The following is a 17,414-nucleotide window of genomic DNA, read 5'->3' on the forward strand; positions in this document are numbered from 1 at the left end:
CTCTGCCCACCTGGACTCTCCATCCCCTACTTGCACCTGAGAGCAATGCAAGACATGTACAAATTGTGGATTACCCTTCTGTCTGTCGAAAGTGCAAGGGTGGTTTCAGAAGTACACACCCCAACAAAGAAAACCCAAATGTTGGTAAAAATGTATTTATTTTTCAACATAATATCCTTCCAGCTCTATATACACTTTTCCCAGTGATGTTCTTTAAGTTTGATATCATTTTTCTATAATAAGAACTGTCTTGCTCCTCAAGCATAAAAGCTCAAAGTAATTAGCAATTCTAACTTAAGTTCATGAATTTCGGCCATTTCAATAATGGATTTATAAGCTGGTGCATTGTCTTGATGTAACAACACTTTCTTCAAGCCAAATGCGGCTGCTTTTGCTGGATTTCTTCGCTTAAAATATTGAAATAAGTTCGCAATAATACTCCCCATTGATAGTCTTTCCTTTGTCAAAGATAGTCAATGAAAATTATCCCAAGCACATCCCAAAAAAACCGACGCCATGACTTGTCTGCAGATTAAATGGTATATGCCTTCTTTGGAGCCAGTTTTCCCTTTTGAATCCATTGTTTTGATTGTTCTTTTGTCTCGGATGTGAAGTAATGGACACATGTTTCATCCATGGTCATGAAAAGGCACTAAAATTCTGCTTTGTTGCCGTGAAACTTTGCGGAACACTCTAAATTGAAACATCTTCACAATACTGGTTTTGCTCGAGTATTAGCAAAAGCGGCATCCATTTTGCACACAGCTTTCTCATGACACTCTAAAAACTGGTCATCAGCAAACCCTTATTGATATAATGAATCACCCACCGACTTTCATTCGTATCCCTGGTTCTACTTCCATTTACAGGTGATTATAGGATACACCCCATGCCTTACACCTCTTCCTAACTCTGCCCACCCAGACTCTCTATCTCCCACTCGCACCCGAGAGCAATCCGAGACATGTACAGATTGTGGATTAGCCTCCTGTCCCTCGAAAGCACAAGGGTAGTCCCAGAGGTATCCAACCCAACAAAGAAAACCCAAATTTTGGGAAAAAATGTATTTATATCTCAACAAAATCACCTTTCAGCTTTATATACACTTTTCCCAGTGATGTTCTTTAAGTTTGAGACCCTTTTTCTATAGAAAGAACTGTCTTGCTTCTCAAAATAGACATTAAACTGCATTCGACATCACTACTTCGTGGTTGGAAAATCTTTGACCACCGAGCCATTTTTTTCAAGTTTGCAAATACAGAAAATAATCCAAGGAAGCTAAACCTGGCGAATAGGGTGCATGAAGTAACCATTCATACTTTATTTGATGAATTTTGGCCATTGCTGTAGTGGATTTGTTAGCTGGTGCATTGTCTTGATGAAACAACCCTTTCTTCTTAGCCAAATGCGGCTGCTTTTGATTTATTTCTTCGCTCAAATGTCTATATAGCCCCTAGCCCACTAATACAAGTAGGTTGCTGTACCAGTATTCAACTTACACCCTCTGCCTTACTCCACCTATCTTCCTCCCCTCTTGTAGCCGAGCTATATAATTTGGAATTTTTTTATGTATTACACCTGATGATGATGGGCGGCATCGTAACCATGGTCGCGATATAGTAAATCTTTATGTGGAATAGCAAAGTTTCTATTTTGCCATCCTCATCATGAGAAGTAGGTGATATAAGGATAATGTTGGTATCATCAGCATGTAGCCAGGAGGTGGTACTGTTTATGTATTAAATACTATCTACAAGATCATATATATAAGAAAGAAATAAGACAGGCCCCAGAACAGAGCCTTGTGGAACACCTCAATTACGGACCTTAATTGGGGTAACAAAATACACACCATTTTTAGAAATAACCACGTTTTGTATTTTATCAAATAGGTAGGATTTAATCCAAGCATTTGGTTTGCCACAAATACCCATCCTTTGGAGTTGCTCGAGAAGTAATTTGTGGTTAATACAGTTGAAAACTTTCAAGAAACTGGACAAACATTGCATGTAGCTTCCATTTTTTTAACTAAAGCGTTTAAAGTCTGGGTTATTAACTGAAAGTTTGCTGACAGCTATACCTCTCTGGGTAAGAATAGTTCCTCTCGGAATCTTACTCATAATGCAAAACACTCACTATGTGATAGGATTTGTTTGTAGAAATTGGTGTAAATTGTAAAATTGCATTCAATTTTGAAGGATTGACTGAAAACAATTATTGTATAACGTTAATTCAAGGGAAATCATCTATACATTTAGATTTGCTGATCATTTTCATCACTTTTATCGTGGAATCAACCAACCTGGTATTCTATTTGTAGAAAAAAACTCGTAATCCTCTAAAATCTGCTCAGATTACAAAAACACTGCATGGTAATTCCTTCTGAAAAGTGAACACTGTTCATGTGACTAATGTTGTAGCAACGGCTCTTCTAAATTAACAGAACACTTAACAATGATAATATTAAAGTTTATTGATCTTTTGGGTGTCATATACATGAAATATAAACGTATAGATCATCAAAACACAAGTATGGACACAAACCATAATTTGATCAGGCTCAGGCATGATGAACCATTCATTCATCAACAGAATACAACGCTATTTCCAAAAGGAATAGTTTTCTTCCAAGAGCCTTAAAAGACACTGCAATTTTCATTGTATTATGCTGTACAGTTATGTAGTTTGGTCAGGACCTTTTCTGTTTTGTTCAAATCGTCAAGTGAGTGAACCTGGATACTGGTTTTTAACCTTGCGTCATGCCTATGTATACTGAAATTCCTTTCTTTGTTTCAAAGGTTTTTCTTGGTAAAATTTATTGCACCTAAAGCATAATTTGTTGGTAGAGGATACAGCTTTAATGGATGTTTTGATGGCGGAGAATAAGCTATCTGTCTACTTGTTGTTATTACCTGCCATAATGCCTTATATGTGAACATTGGAGATTACCTTCGGTTCTAGAGAGGTTTGATGGGATATTATGGTGATGTTTCAATCGAAGTACATTATTTTATATGTATTTATGACCAGTTTTATCTGTTAAAGCAGCAATGAGCGTTTTGTCAAACATTATAATGTTTTGAAATACACGCTCCTTTTCGCGGCGAAACAAACGATTGTTTTTTGTTACCAAGCGGGCGAGGGTGGCTGTTTGTCTTAGGTGGCTTACCCCCCTGTAATCTTCTCGTTTTAATAAGTGCAAGTTATTTACAATGTTGAAATATCCTTTTTTTAAGTGTACTTAGGTGTTTCTATGTGTAAGTGTAATGAAACGAGTGCTAAAACTGGCCATGGATCTTCTTTAGTGCTGTATCTCACTTCTCGTGGTCACTTCAATTGAAGGGGGTGACATTGGAACAGCCCCGCACAACACTCCAGGGGCTGGACGTGTTTCTTCGCATGAAATTGTATTTTAATTATTAAAAGTATCAGCCAAATCTATTCTCTGAGTTGGGGGTAAGTTAATATTTATATTTTGGTATTCGTATATCTAAAATTTGTAGTCTGATCTAGTATTATTTCAGTCGTTTGTGAAGTATCGCATGTAGCTTAGAGAGATGCCATAGTTCTCTTAAGTGAAAGCCGCTTGGTGTGGTTAACCGGCTTGCGGAATTTGTTGCTGTTATTCGTAAAAACCAGAATTAGCTAGTTGTGGAAGTGGTCCTTTGGTTTAAAATGTTCTAAGGTACGGCGTCACTTGCTCTTTCATGTGTATTTTAAGAAAATGGTCGTGTTCTTGGTATCTGCTCCTGTAGAAGGTTGTAGCTCGTGGGCATAGGTTTACAGTTAATATTTTACTCCCACTGTGCTGCGCTGAGTAGGAGTATATCGTTGTTGACTATATTCTTTTATTTGGGCTTCCTGTGTATCGTGTTTTGCTTTCTTATTGAAAGAGTCCTGTGTAAATCGAACGTTACTTCAAAATGGCGGATGAACTCCGTTGTTGGATTATTTCTTTATGTCAATTTATTTTTGATGTTTGTGTATTATTTGGTGTTTTATTTTCAGTTTGTAGCGGAAATATTTTATCACATTTCTATAGAGTTCGTTTAGTGAAAGCACGTGTTTTGGGATTGGTTTATTGTGATAGTAATTTTTCAATCTTCGATTTTTTAACGATTATAATTTAAGCATGGGATGGAAATTTCTGAAATTGGTGCTAGCTTTGTACGGGGTGTGTATTACAGTGTGTTTTTGAGAGAAATGCGTGCGTTAGAAATTGATTTTCGGTATTAAATGGAGGTGAATAGGTGAAATTGCACGTTTGCTTCGGCGTGGTGATGTATTTTGAGTCATTTCAATACCATCGGGTCTTGGTTACTTTCATAGACTGGTTGAAACCACCTTAATTGTTTTTGGTATGTGTTTTAGTCTTAGCGTGAAACGCTATTATGTATTGGCTTGAAAGAATCCGAAGATGGTGAGTTCTTTAGTAGTATGAGTAGCGACGTAGCCAGATCAATGCCAGTACTGTTTTTATAAGCTTTTTTCGTCTCTGTGAATCGCGATCGTGCTAAGAGTTCCGACTGGACGTAATATTCATTATAATACTTCGTCGGTTTATGAAATAGATTACCGATGCATGGTTTAGTTGAAATGTCATGGTCGATTGCAGTTAAATACTTACCTTCGTGGTTTGCATTGGCAGTTAGTGTGGACATCGGAATTCGTCCATCCGCTCAATTATTTCGTTTTATGTATCTCGGATAGTTATTTTTATATTTTTTATGTCGTTCGATTTCATGTTCATGCACAATTACGGACGTATTTATTTAAAAAGTCTTAAATCTGTGGGTAGTGGCGAACACTTTCTGAAGGAATATGAGTAATGATTTGCGTCAAGGATGCCGTGTGGTGATGAAATTCTTGTTTTTACGGAACTGTTTTATTGTTTCGGCCATATTATATTAATGATTACATTTTTAGCGGATGTGTATTCACTTTTGCCGGTGGAAAATGGGTATTCTGGTGAAAGAAATTCTTTTCTCCCGCCCGTAAGTTTGATTGCAAGTGAAACTAAGTTTATTTTTGTTTGGAATAGAGGAGTTGGTTTTGCGAGTTGTGTGATTCTATTCAGGAGTCTTTAGCTATCGTATCGGATTAAATTTGGTAGGCTGTTATGATGTATCCAAACCGGAATTGTTACTCGGGTCTAATTTGTACGTTGATAGTGTATAAGTTAAATTTACCTGCGACCATTCAATTTCTAAACGTTCTCTGATTATATTTTTCGTATTTGAAAGTGAAATTCTCGGGGATTTCGGGATACATGTGCCTGTTTAAGTAATTTTGTCCGTCTGTACAGTATATGTTGGTGTTTTGTATAGTGAAATAGTGGATGCGAGTTAAGTGCTGTATATTTACGATGCAGAAGTGCCTTATTTCTAATTCCGTAAACCTTGAATATTAGTTCAGTGATTAAAAAATTTACATCTTGGGCTCATCTATCGAACTCATTATGATTTTTGTGTGTTGCAAGCCTTGGTGGTTATTTCTTCCCACATTTTAATAGATCGATGGCCTGATAGTTTGTAAAATAAAGAATAGCGTTCACAAATACGGAATACCCAAGGAATTAAGCAGTTTAATAATTTTTGTAGAAATGTAGGCATGTTTATTTTACATACCAAAGTTCGAATTTTATCATTCAGAATAACGTCACGAAGAGATTTCAACTTCAGTATACAATGATAAAGTAAGTGTAATGTTGCACAGAGCACAAAAGTATGATCATATATTTATGATAAATGTTTGTAGTGAAATTACCGCGTGTCTTACCTTGGCGAAAAGTTTTAATATAGATCTTGAAAATAGTTCTTGAGTAATAAAGATTTAAACATTTAAATAAACAACTAATGTGAGTTAGTATTATTTATGTCTGCTGTTAAATAATTATAAATTATAAAGCTAGCATAAAGGGGTCCTATTTGAAGCAAAGTGGGGTCGTATTTGAGTGTATAGCATGCTCTTCTCCTGGCTTTGTCTTAGGGTGTAATCATGGTTATTCTAATTTTTATTTAATAGACACATTTTCTTGAACATGCATGATGTAAATATGAAAATGTTGCGGATAATGACTTACCGGTTTTTGAAATTAGGCCTAAATGATTCTCTATTATGAAGTTCTGGCCTGTATATACACACACGAGGGTAGGCTGAAGAGTAGTGTATATTCCTGTCAGTAATGCACATCTAGAACTTGGTACTATCATGAATTTGTATAGATACCACGCACTGAGGGCTTCATAGTTTATAGATGCCACGCATCTGTGTATATATATATTGTGTTAAATACATCTGTATCCATGTACTAATAGATGGTAACAAGCAATGAATACATGTAATCATAATTGCCTGTGGATATATCTACCATAAGTGTTCAGAAGATTAAAGCCAGGTGACTGAAATTAACCGTAAACAACCTAAGGATTGAAAAATTAACAATATTTACAAGCCAACACTTATTATAGCCAAGGCCTTATTGCTTTTTTGTTATGATTTGCTAGTCAAAACAGGACATCAGTTTGTGTACTCTTTCATTTGCTTTGTAAATTAACTTTCAGTAAATCAAATATTAAAAAAATAAGAGAATTAATTAAATGGAATTTACTGGTTTTGTGATCTTTACTTGGCATTGTTAGTATTGGTGCTCAATTCAGTTCAAGTGATTGACCTATCCTATCCATAAAACCAAGTAATTAGCGAAGCCACGGAAGAAAAAGCATTATAAGGTAGTGGTTATCCCTATCCTAGAATACTCATCCATAGTATGGGATCCATATGAGTTAGGACATATTAAAAAGATAGAAAAAAGCTCAAAGAAAGGCAGCAAGATATGTTTACTTGGAAGGTACAAAAGAAGAGACAGTGTCACAGAAATGTTAGATATACTGATATGGAAGATTTAAGAGATATAAAAGAAAGGAGTGTGTCAGGTGCGATGTATAGAATTGTTAAGAAGGAAGATATATATATAAAAACCATAAACACAGGAATCAACCTGAAGGTCGGTGTGGTATGGGTGATGGTAGAGTTCATGGAATACTAAGCCCAATATGGCATTTGAAATTCACACATCAGGGTAATAAGGGGGGCCAGTTCCTTAATACTCTGTGCCGGTTATGGTTTCCCAGGAAGATCTGGTACTATCCGAAAAATCACTTAAGCTTGGGTGGAGCTGCAGGTGCCCAGAGTGCCTTGCCCGGGAATTGAACCCGGGACCCTCCGGTCAGCAGTCCAACGCTTTCTACCCACTGGACTACCGCGACCCACTCTATCCAATCCTATATTTATACGTACGTGTACATAATTGACGTACTGTAGGTATAAGTGAAGTATTATGCGTTAGAATAAAGAATTACTGTGTATTAGAATGAATTAAGTGTATAAATTACATGTTTTCTCATGGATTTACGAGATATAATAACTGTCAAAGTAGCCCATCTGTATAAAATAGAATGCAATTGGAAAGACATTCTTACAGAATTTATTTCTGCAAGGATTCTGTAAATTATTGTGTTCATAGGTATGTAAATGCTTGGATTTTTTAAATATTCATTGTATGTAACGTGAATCATCATTTTATTCCGAACATATGATCATTTTTGTATAGGTAATGCGCACGTTATGGACGGGTAAATATGGTAACACACGCTTGTTGAGTGCAAATGAAAACAAATAGCAGAATTAGGCAAAGAGTAAATTAAAGTACGATTCTTTTAAGTTTCAAAATCATATCTTTAATTTTCAACATAACTCACCACCAAGGCTAACCCATTTCTTCCCCATGTTTAACAAGTTTTTCTAATGCCCTCACTGGCAAACTCTTCAGAATTTTCTCAAATCCACTTAAATACCGCCGAGATATGAACCCGGGCCCTCTGCGTGGGAAGCCATTACGATAGCCTCCGCACCATCTCGATCCCCGAGTACAATTGAAAGAACTGTTATTATGGAAAGTGTTGGCGCTTGGAGTTATTGTATTTCGAATAATATTTAAATTCTTCTTCTGTAGTACCACCCAACAGATCAACTGGTATTAGAATATTTCCAAAGAAACTGCGGGAGATGCGGCAATGGTAACTTTTAACCTGAGTCATCCGCTAATGTGCATTTCAATGCGACAGTTAAGCTATCAAGGCGTCCTCTCTTAAACTCTCTGAAATTTCGGGGGGCCTTTCAAATGAACAAGATCTTGAGACGAAATACCGTGCATTATAATGTCACAGGCAATCATAGTTATGGGTGATTTGCCACGGTCTACGAGGTTAAAGAGCCGTCTTTTAAGGACTGTACCTCGACAAATTTCATAGAAACTGCTGGAGATGCCGCAACTGTAACTTATAATGAAGTCATCCGATTATATTCATTTCAATGCAACTATTTCAGAGTGTAAAAATCATTTGCCTTGACTGGGATTCGAACCCAGATACCTATCAATATCCGGTCGAGTGGTATAGCCAGTTATGCTATCGAGGCGTCCTCCTAAACTCTAAAAGATGTTGAGAAAAAATTCAGTACATACAATGTAACAGGCATTAGTAGTCTTGCGCGACGCACCAGAGTCCACGTGGTTAAAGCTTTAAGCATATTAGTGGATGACTCCGTTAAAAGTTACTGTTTCGGCATCTCCCACAGTTTCTTTGGAAATTTGTCAAGGTATAAACAGCATAAGTGTTTAAAGTGGGCTGTAACCTCGTGGACTGTGGCACGGCACTCATAACTACGAATGCCTGTGACGCATGTATGCATGGTATTTCGTCATAACATGTTTTTCCTTTGAAAAAGCCCCAAAATTTCAGTGTTTAAGAGAGGATGCCTCGATAGCTTAGCTGGCTAAAAGCACTCGATCGGACATTTTAGGGGGAACTGGGTTCAAATCCAGGTCATGGCGAATGATTTTTACACTCTGAAATTGTTGCGTTAAAGTATTATCATGTGATATTATGTGGCTATCCCTAACCCGGTGAGGAAATCTCATTCGAGGAAAAGCGTGCTTGTCCGGATGTAAGTGCCACATGCTATATGTATTTTTGTATGTTTATGTTTGTATGAATGTAAATATATGTATGTTTATGTATGTATGTGATTACATGTGTGTACGTATGTGGGTCTGAGTATATATACGAAGGTAATCCAGAGAGTAACCTCAGTTTTCATATAGCGTGAGAACTAGCGAAAGGAGCCGAATGGTCGCTGAATTGATGCCCACATTGAAATAAATTGTGGCCGAAATACGCATATTCGTGTTCACATTTGTTATCCTTATACCATTTATCCTTTAACATCTGGCGTTAGCCAAATAATCTCATTTGTATTTTGTTTTGAAAGTTAAACTGTCTACGGCTATTGGAGTTTTTCATTTATTCAGTACCGCTAGCCGTAAGAGCTCGATTCTATCAATGATTCCCACAGTAGGTCAGTACGTCTCAAACTGCTGTGGTTGGAAGGTCGGGCCACTTTTCGTTTGTTTACAATAGCAAGTCGAAATGAGCAATGCACTGAAATTCCCGCCAAGTTTGGAGTTCATTCCGCGATAAGGTTTTAACTAATGAAAAAACTTAAAAACTGGTCAAATTCTTCATCGGATAATTATTGCTCTGTACGGGCATACGCGATGAGTGACAAAGAGTTGTGTGTGTGTGGTCGTTCGTTCAAGAGTTAATCCAAATCTCTAAGAGGGCCTGTGTTGAACAATGAACTGCACCTGAAAATTGATGAGAAGGTTCTTGAGAATCATTTTGCGATGACTGTAATCTTTAGAAAGTTTTCCATAGGTTATTTGGACTCTGTTGCTTGGAAATAAGACTGAAAAGTTAGGCTACTACCTATCTTGTATATCGGAGATCACTTTCTGGACGGGAATTTGGCGGGAATTGCAATTGTGTTGTTCATTTCGACTTGCTATTGTGAATGAATGAGTGGAAATGTGACATTCTAACTACTGCAGTTTGAGGTGCACTTTCCTACTGTGTACATCAATATTCCCACGCTGCACGTGTGTGTGTGTATATATATGTATAAATATATATATATATATACACATATATATATAAATATATATATATAAATATATATATGCATATATATATATATATACATATATATATGCATATATATACATATATATACATATACATATATATATACATATATATATATATACATATATATATATATACATATATATATATATATATATATATACATGTATATATTTTTATACATTTTTATATATATACATATTTATGTGTGTGTGTGTATATATATATATATATATACATATTTATACATAAATATATATATGTGGGTCGCGGTAGTCCTGGGCAGGGTAGAGCATTGGACTCCTGACTGGAGGGTCCTGGGTTCGATTCCCGGGCAAGGCACTCTGGGCACCTGCAGCTCCAACCAAGCTAAAGTGATTTTTCGGGGACCAGATCTTCCTGGGAACCATACCCGTCACAGGGAAAGGAACTGGCCCCACTACACTGATGTGTGAATTTTCACACGCCGTAAATAGGGCTTGGTACTGGGTGATCTCTATCATCACCTACTAAACCGACCTTCGGGTTGATTACTGTGTTTATGGTTTTTATATATACACACACACACATATATATATATACACATATATATACATATACATATATATATATATATATATATATATATATATATATATATATATATATATATATATATATATATATATATATATATATATATATACACATACATATATACATATATACATTTATACATATATATATATACATTTATACATATATATATATATATATCTCATATGTATATGAATCCATATCTGCAATCATTTGTTTGCATAACTATAAATTTCCTTCTACCAATTATAGCTTTCTTGACTTTTCTGTGTACGTTATTGATTAAGATCCAGGAGGCATCAGACAAATTGACATCAGAACGCTCTGTTTTCTTCTTGTGGAATATGTATATTTGTCGCTCCTAGCCCATATGTCTGAATCTACCTCTTTGTCTTACTGGCCGCTGTCTCCCTTGCAGGCTCCCATGTCCTCTGTTGCTCCGACTGCATCGGCATCGGGTGGCGGTACCCGAGGCCCTGTGGCGTCCTCGTCGTCCTCATCGTCTCCCTCGTCCTCTTCTCGCTCGTCTGGGAGTGGTGGTGCAGGCGCCAGTGGTGCCGGTTCGCAGGCAGGAGCGTCGGTTGGCTTGGTTCCCCCAGGTCTGAGTGCGTCGGGGTCTCAGGAGTCTAAGAGTGAAGGTCGAGACGGTGGGAAGCCAAACCCGAAGATGTCGAAGGCACTGAGCACGTCGGCAAAGAGGTGAGTGGGCTCCACGTCTGGTTTCCCTCCCCCCCCCTCCCCTATGCGAGAGCGGTGCCGGAATGGCACGAGTGGCAAATCCAGCCACGACCACAAGTATGTTCCAAAATGAACTTGAAAATGTAATTGCCTGGGTTTGATTGGTAGAATTGCGGTTGTTCTTCCTCAAATTAAGATATGCCGTGTTTCGGTGGAATTGCAATCATACCGGAATGTATAATTCATGAATTTTGGCTGTTTAGAGTAAAGATAAGAGGCAAATTATGTACATAGCGTCTGTGCGAAGATGTAAGCTCTTTAACCTTTGGTAATAATAGGCTAGATTCAAGTTTTCTGTTAAATTGAGGAATTAATGGCTCAGGTGTTGGTTTAGAGTAAAGATAAAGGCGAATTATGTGTATTATGTTTGTCTGAAGAAATAAATTCTTTTACCTTTGGTAATAATAGGTTAGATTTACGTTATCATTAAAATTGAAGGATTAGGCACTCAAGTGTTGATTCAACTTAATATTTTGTTGAATAAATGCCGAAACCTTTGCAAATGGTAATGTTTAAACTGTGAAAATGGTGGATATCGGGGGGGGGAAAATCTTTGGAAGACATTGTCATTAAGGATATGCTCAATTTGCCCTTGTCTTCTTATGTCAAGCTCTTACAGCTGATCCATTTTACTCCCTTTTTTGACAAAGTGTAGGACGTGAGGGATGAAGTCATTTGAGTGTCCCCCCTCCATGCAGATGACTTGCAAAGTAAGAGTCTGGTGCTTTCCCGTTAAGGAAACTTCTCTTGTGTTTCTCTCTTCTCGTTTGGAAGGATCTCCCGGCCTGCCCTAAGTACAATGTGTCACGATCACTATGTAGTTGGTACAGTAGATATGCAAATATGCCAGTTATGTTAGTTTTTGGTGTCCTTGTTTTTACTGTTTGTCTGAAAATGGAATTTAACGAAATCACGGAGAGATGAGGGTAAAAAATGAGAGGAAATTCACACTTCCACACACTCTTATTGTCCTACGACCATGGTTTCGATGCTGTGCATCATTATCAGGGGAAATATAAGGAAATATTTCAACTTATATAGTCAGGTAAGTTGAAAAATTTCGTTATATTGTACCCGATGATGGTGCCCAGCGTCGAAACCATGGTAGTAGGACATTAAAAGTGTGTGGAAGTGTGAAGTTTCTCTTATTTTTGGCACTCATCAGGAAGGTATTCCACAAAGTTAAGCCTGAAACTGTTTACTAAATCACGGAGTAAGGAATCAGCATCAAATTTGCTGGTGAAGTGCGGTTGTTATGAAGAGATTACTGAAATGTACTGACGGCTGTTTACGGGGATACTGTTCTGAAGAAAACATCTGTTTTTGCAAGTGGATTAAGCATTTTAATGATGGCTGGTACAAGACGCCGAGATGGATGATGAAAGGCTGGGATGACCTTTTACCACCTGTGTTTGACGTTGACAGCATTGGTCGTATGCATTCCCTTGTCTTTACCAATCGCTGAAAAACTGTCTGAATGATATCAGCTGATGAACTGAATTTAGGAGAATCAACAGTGCACAAACACTACTATTTTATTACCGAATGACCCGATGATTGGATGGACATGGATGGATCCTTGATGACACAAACACCAATGAATGACACCATGACACAGTGCACACCATTCAGAAAGCACATTATTCAGAGCGCACATTGATATGTTCGCCGTTGTTTTTGGCAATTAAGAAATTCGATCACCTTGATTCTTTGATCATCCTCCTTATATTATTCTTAATAAATCTTTGCCCCTTTGCGACGTTTTCATATATTCCCAATATGAAATGTAATAAAATGTGATAACTGGGGACATTGTATTATCACTGGGCACAAGATGATGTGTGGAGAAGAGAGACAATAAATAATAATAAAGCAAAGAAGAAATGACGATAGAAAACTAATAAAAAGAACCTTAATAAGAACTGAACTGCCTTTAAGTAAGATGAGGAGGACTTCCAAAGGGAGGAGGGTGCTTTATTATTAAACAGTGGAAATGAATATAAGAAGAAGAAGATGGAATATATATAATAATAAGAAGAAGGCATAGATAGCCATTACTACGAATTGACAGAGAGAGTACTTTGAAGAAGGTATAGACAGCAAAATCATTTAAGTATAGACTCTAGAAGAGACATAACAAATAATAATAATAAAGCAAAGAAGAAACGACGATATAGAAAAGTGCTACTACTGATGATTAAATAAGAAGAACCTTAACAAGAACTGAACTGCCTTTAAATAAGAGGAGGAGGACTTCCAAAGGGGGAGGGTGCTTCATTATTATTAAACAGTGGAAATGAATATAAGAAGAAGAAGAAGATGGAATATTTATTAAGAAGAAGGCATGTAGCCATTACTACAAATTGACAGAGAGAGTACTTTGAAGAAGGTATAGACTACAAAATCATTGATATATGTAGACTCTAAATTTAAAGTGAAATAAAGTTGATAATGGCATCAGTTTGCATATTTATTGGACAGACATTCTACATTTTAATTTGTGCACTTGTGGCTTGAGTTGAGAATGAATGGAAACATTCTATTTAAGCCTAAGCAAACTTAGGTCCTGGCATTGGTCACCAGTTCTAATTTTCCTCTAAGCCAGGCGTAAAAGAGTAGGTTTGGTGCCTTTTTCTATTGAGTGTCTTGGTGGTAGGTGTGCTGTGTGATGTTGGAAATCATTCCAAGGCTTGTCACAGGGTGAGGACTTCCTAAATATAGTCATTGCCTTGGTTCCGAATGATTACTCCCTTCAAAGGCAGGGCCGTTGCTTTCTCAATGGCCGGCTCTGTAACGACGGGAGTGACAGTAATCGGTGGGACTCCACACTAGAGTGTCGAATCAATGGCATCTTTGGCACTATGGTCTCGCCACATCCGTCTTTCATCCATGAGATAGTTAGGGGGGGGTGTCGTTAGGTCTTGTATTTGTTTATACCTCAGCAATTGTAGCCTGGGCTCATGTGTTTTAGCTAATTTTTTTGTACACAATCGAAATAGGTGCAGGTACGATAAAATGATTAAAGTATTATGTTATCTTGTCTATAAATTAAGGAAAAAAATATAATTTCAACATTTGTTTCAAAGGTAAATGTTAGCTTTGACTTTCAGATTGGAAGATTTGTTGTTAATAATTTTTTTACAGTTATAATTTTGTCATAATTCGTTTCCAAGTACTATTACTTAACTCACACGAACAGTTTAATGATTTAAATGTTATATTTTAAATGGTTATGGCGAGTATTGTGAAATATGTCCTCTAGTCCCACACACGTGATCTTCCTGGGAATCTCATACTAATTCTCCTCTGTTCAAAGCCTCAAAGAGGGAACTCTGGGAAGGAGATATTGTTCATTTTTGTTTGACTTGAAGTAAGTCCAATGGAATTAATAATTGAGCCATCCTTGTCACTGATAGTCTCTCCTAAGCAACACCTTAAGTGTAACTACGGTTAGAGAGAATCCCACAGCAGAGAGAGCAGAGGTAGTCTCTTTTCCCTTTAAAGAAATTATCACTTTCATCAGAAAAGTGTTTGGGGAAATCTACATCAATCAAATGGTTGCGGGAAGGTGGGGGGAACCTGCAAAAAAATATGTATACATACATATACAACCATGCGCAGTCCCTACCTTGTAGCTTAATACTTATTGTGTCGAGCTGACTCCTGGGGCATTTCAAGTACAAGCATTCTGTTCTCTCATTATTCTTGGTAAAAATGACATTTTAAACCTGTCAGTCTTGCATTCTATCATCTCTCTAATCTTATATTCATGATCCCTCCGCCCGTAATACGTTGGGGTTCGTATTATATTCTTGACGTCATCAGAAAAGGACCCATCTTTAAATGTTTTCGATAAGTTTAGTCTATATTGTAAACGCCACTCTGTAAAGGGAACCCCAGCCTAAATTTTATAGCTAAGTAGTTACGCTACTGCGTTGGTCATAACAATGTTTGTGACCAATCTAGCCCCCGTCCCTCCGCTGAACTCAATCTAATGCCAGAATGAAATTTACCTCTTGAGGATCCCATATATACTGGCAGCATACGATACTCTAGGTGGGGCCTGACTCTGGGCAAGAAAACATCGTTCCTTCACTTCTTCATCACATTAACCCAGCACTCTTTTTACAAATACCAATTTATCAGCACGACCGCATATTTCTCGTGTGTACTTTCCCCGGGACAGATCGTGAGTAATTGTTACACCCTAAGTACATAAAGGAATATACTCTCGCGATATCTGTTTGTTTCACTTAATAACTAAAATGCAAGGGAATTATTTCTTTCCCGAAAATGTATTACCAAGCATTTCTTCAAATTTAATTCCGGTTGCCATGTTTCGAACCAATTCTGAGTTGCATTTAGGTCGTTAGCTGACGTGACTCTTAATAAGGTAGTCTAATTAGTGCTTGCTACGAAGGTGACCTTAAGGGTAATACAAAGGTGAGCTTTTGTAAGTAACACTGAGACGCGTGATAAAATTTAAGCTTATAACGATACGGCATCTGCTACGCATGGAAAGAAGATATGTTAAAATTGATGGAAAACTTCTTATGTTCAACTAATCGAAATGCGAACTTATATTTTTTCATTTACATCATGAAAATTTGTCGGCAATAATGAGAAAGCGTGAACAGATACTCAAATATTGTCTGCGAGAGCTTTGCGGTGCACAGACAAGATGCTAGCGTTAAAACACCCAGACGTGGCATTCTTCGCAGACATCGCAATGGTGTATAGATCGGCCCACTGGCATTAAAAGTGTTAAAAAGATATACGTAAAATGTAAAGTGCTTTGCTCAGTTGACGGATATCTCAACAGTATTCCTGAACTCTTGAGTCTATATCAGGTGTATAAGCTTAAACCTGCTGTTTTTTTTAGCCAAAAAACATGTTTTTTCTCATAGAAAGTGCAAAAAATATTGATTCAAAATGTTGTCCCTTGCTAGCTACACACTTCTGCCATCTTTCGGGCAATTTATGGATACCCCGCCGAAAAAAATCCCTTTCTTTCGATGCAAACCATTCGTCTAGCCATTTTTGGACGTCTGCGTCAGTTTCGTAGTGCTGCTCAGTGAGTGCTTGGCCCATTGACGGAAACGGGTGATAGACACAAGGAGCCAGGCCTGGTTAATTAGTGGCATTGGGTAGCAGCTCCAAGTTGAGTGTTTCCAAGTAGTTATGGACCATTATTGATGGTGCATGGTGCGTTGTCATGGAAGAAAATCACCTTCCCTTGTCTTTGCTCGTATTCCGGTCTTTTTTCACAGAGAGCACGGTGAAATTTGATCAGTTGTTGGTGGTAACGTTGATGGGCATTGATAAGCTTCACCAGGTTTCAACAGCTCATAGTGGATGACGCCCTCTGCTGATCCCACCAAACACACAGCATCATCTTCCGTCCGAAGCGATTTACTCTTGCAGACAATGTTGATGGTTGACCGGGACCTCCACTCAGGATTTTCAAAGTATATCCACTTCTCATCGCCAGTCACAATCCGATGCAAGAATGACTTTCTTTTTTGTCTGGCAAGCAAGATTTTACTTCTGTTTTAACGTCACTCCATCTGCCTATCGTTCGAATCACGTGGCACCCATTTTATGATCTTTTGAACCTTTCCCATGGCACGTAGGCTCACAGAAATGGCTGGTTGAGTAACACCCAATTGCGTGGCAAGTATTTTTTGCGATTGCGTATCATACAGGGTTCGTCTGGAAAATAAGTGTACTGAGCTCAGGAAAAAAAATTTATCACACTTTTACATATCTTAAGCTAATATTCCTCAAAATAGGACCCTTGTGAGTCGATACACTTGTTCCAGCGGCGTTCCCATTCCTGGAACACTCCCGCGAAGGCATCATCGGGAACCTCTGGAAGACACGTCGTCGACCTCTTCTCTGCCCTCCACGAACATCTTGTGCCACCGAAAGATCATGTTTCTGGACATGGCTGACTCCCCGTAAGCCTGGTTATTCATACCGACAGTTTCGGTAGACGATTTCCCAAGCTTTACCGCAAATTTGATGGAATAACGCTGCTCCAAAAACTTCGGCATC

At 37.7% G+C, this 17,414-nt stretch overlaps 1 protein-coding gene across 1 annotated transcript in view; it reads left to right on the top strand.

Annotated features, from left to right (window-relative positions):
- Positions 1-3,356: 3,356 nt before the first annotated feature.
- Ubc2 (ubiquitin conjugating enzyme 2) overlaps positions 3,357-17,414 on the top strand; it is a 44,799-nt gene continuing 30,741 nt past the window's right edge. The window contains exons 1-2 of the mRNA XM_071591350.1: positions 3,357-3,456; positions 11,038-11,318. Of these exons, the coding sequence (XP_071447451.1) occupies positions 11,044-11,318 (275 nt within the window). The 5' untranslated portion in view covers positions 3,357-3,456; positions 11,038-11,043. The remainder of the gene's footprint in view (positions 3,457-11,037; positions 11,319-17,414) is intronic.

This window comes from Hetaerina americana, unplaced genomic scaffold (genome assembly GCF_022747635.1).
Source record: "Hetaerina americana unplaced genomic scaffold, ioHetAmer1.1.p SCAF_45, whole genome shotgun sequence".
Taxonomy (NCBI): domain Eukaryota; kingdom Metazoa; phylum Arthropoda; class Insecta; order Odonata; family Calopterygidae; genus Hetaerina; species Hetaerina americana.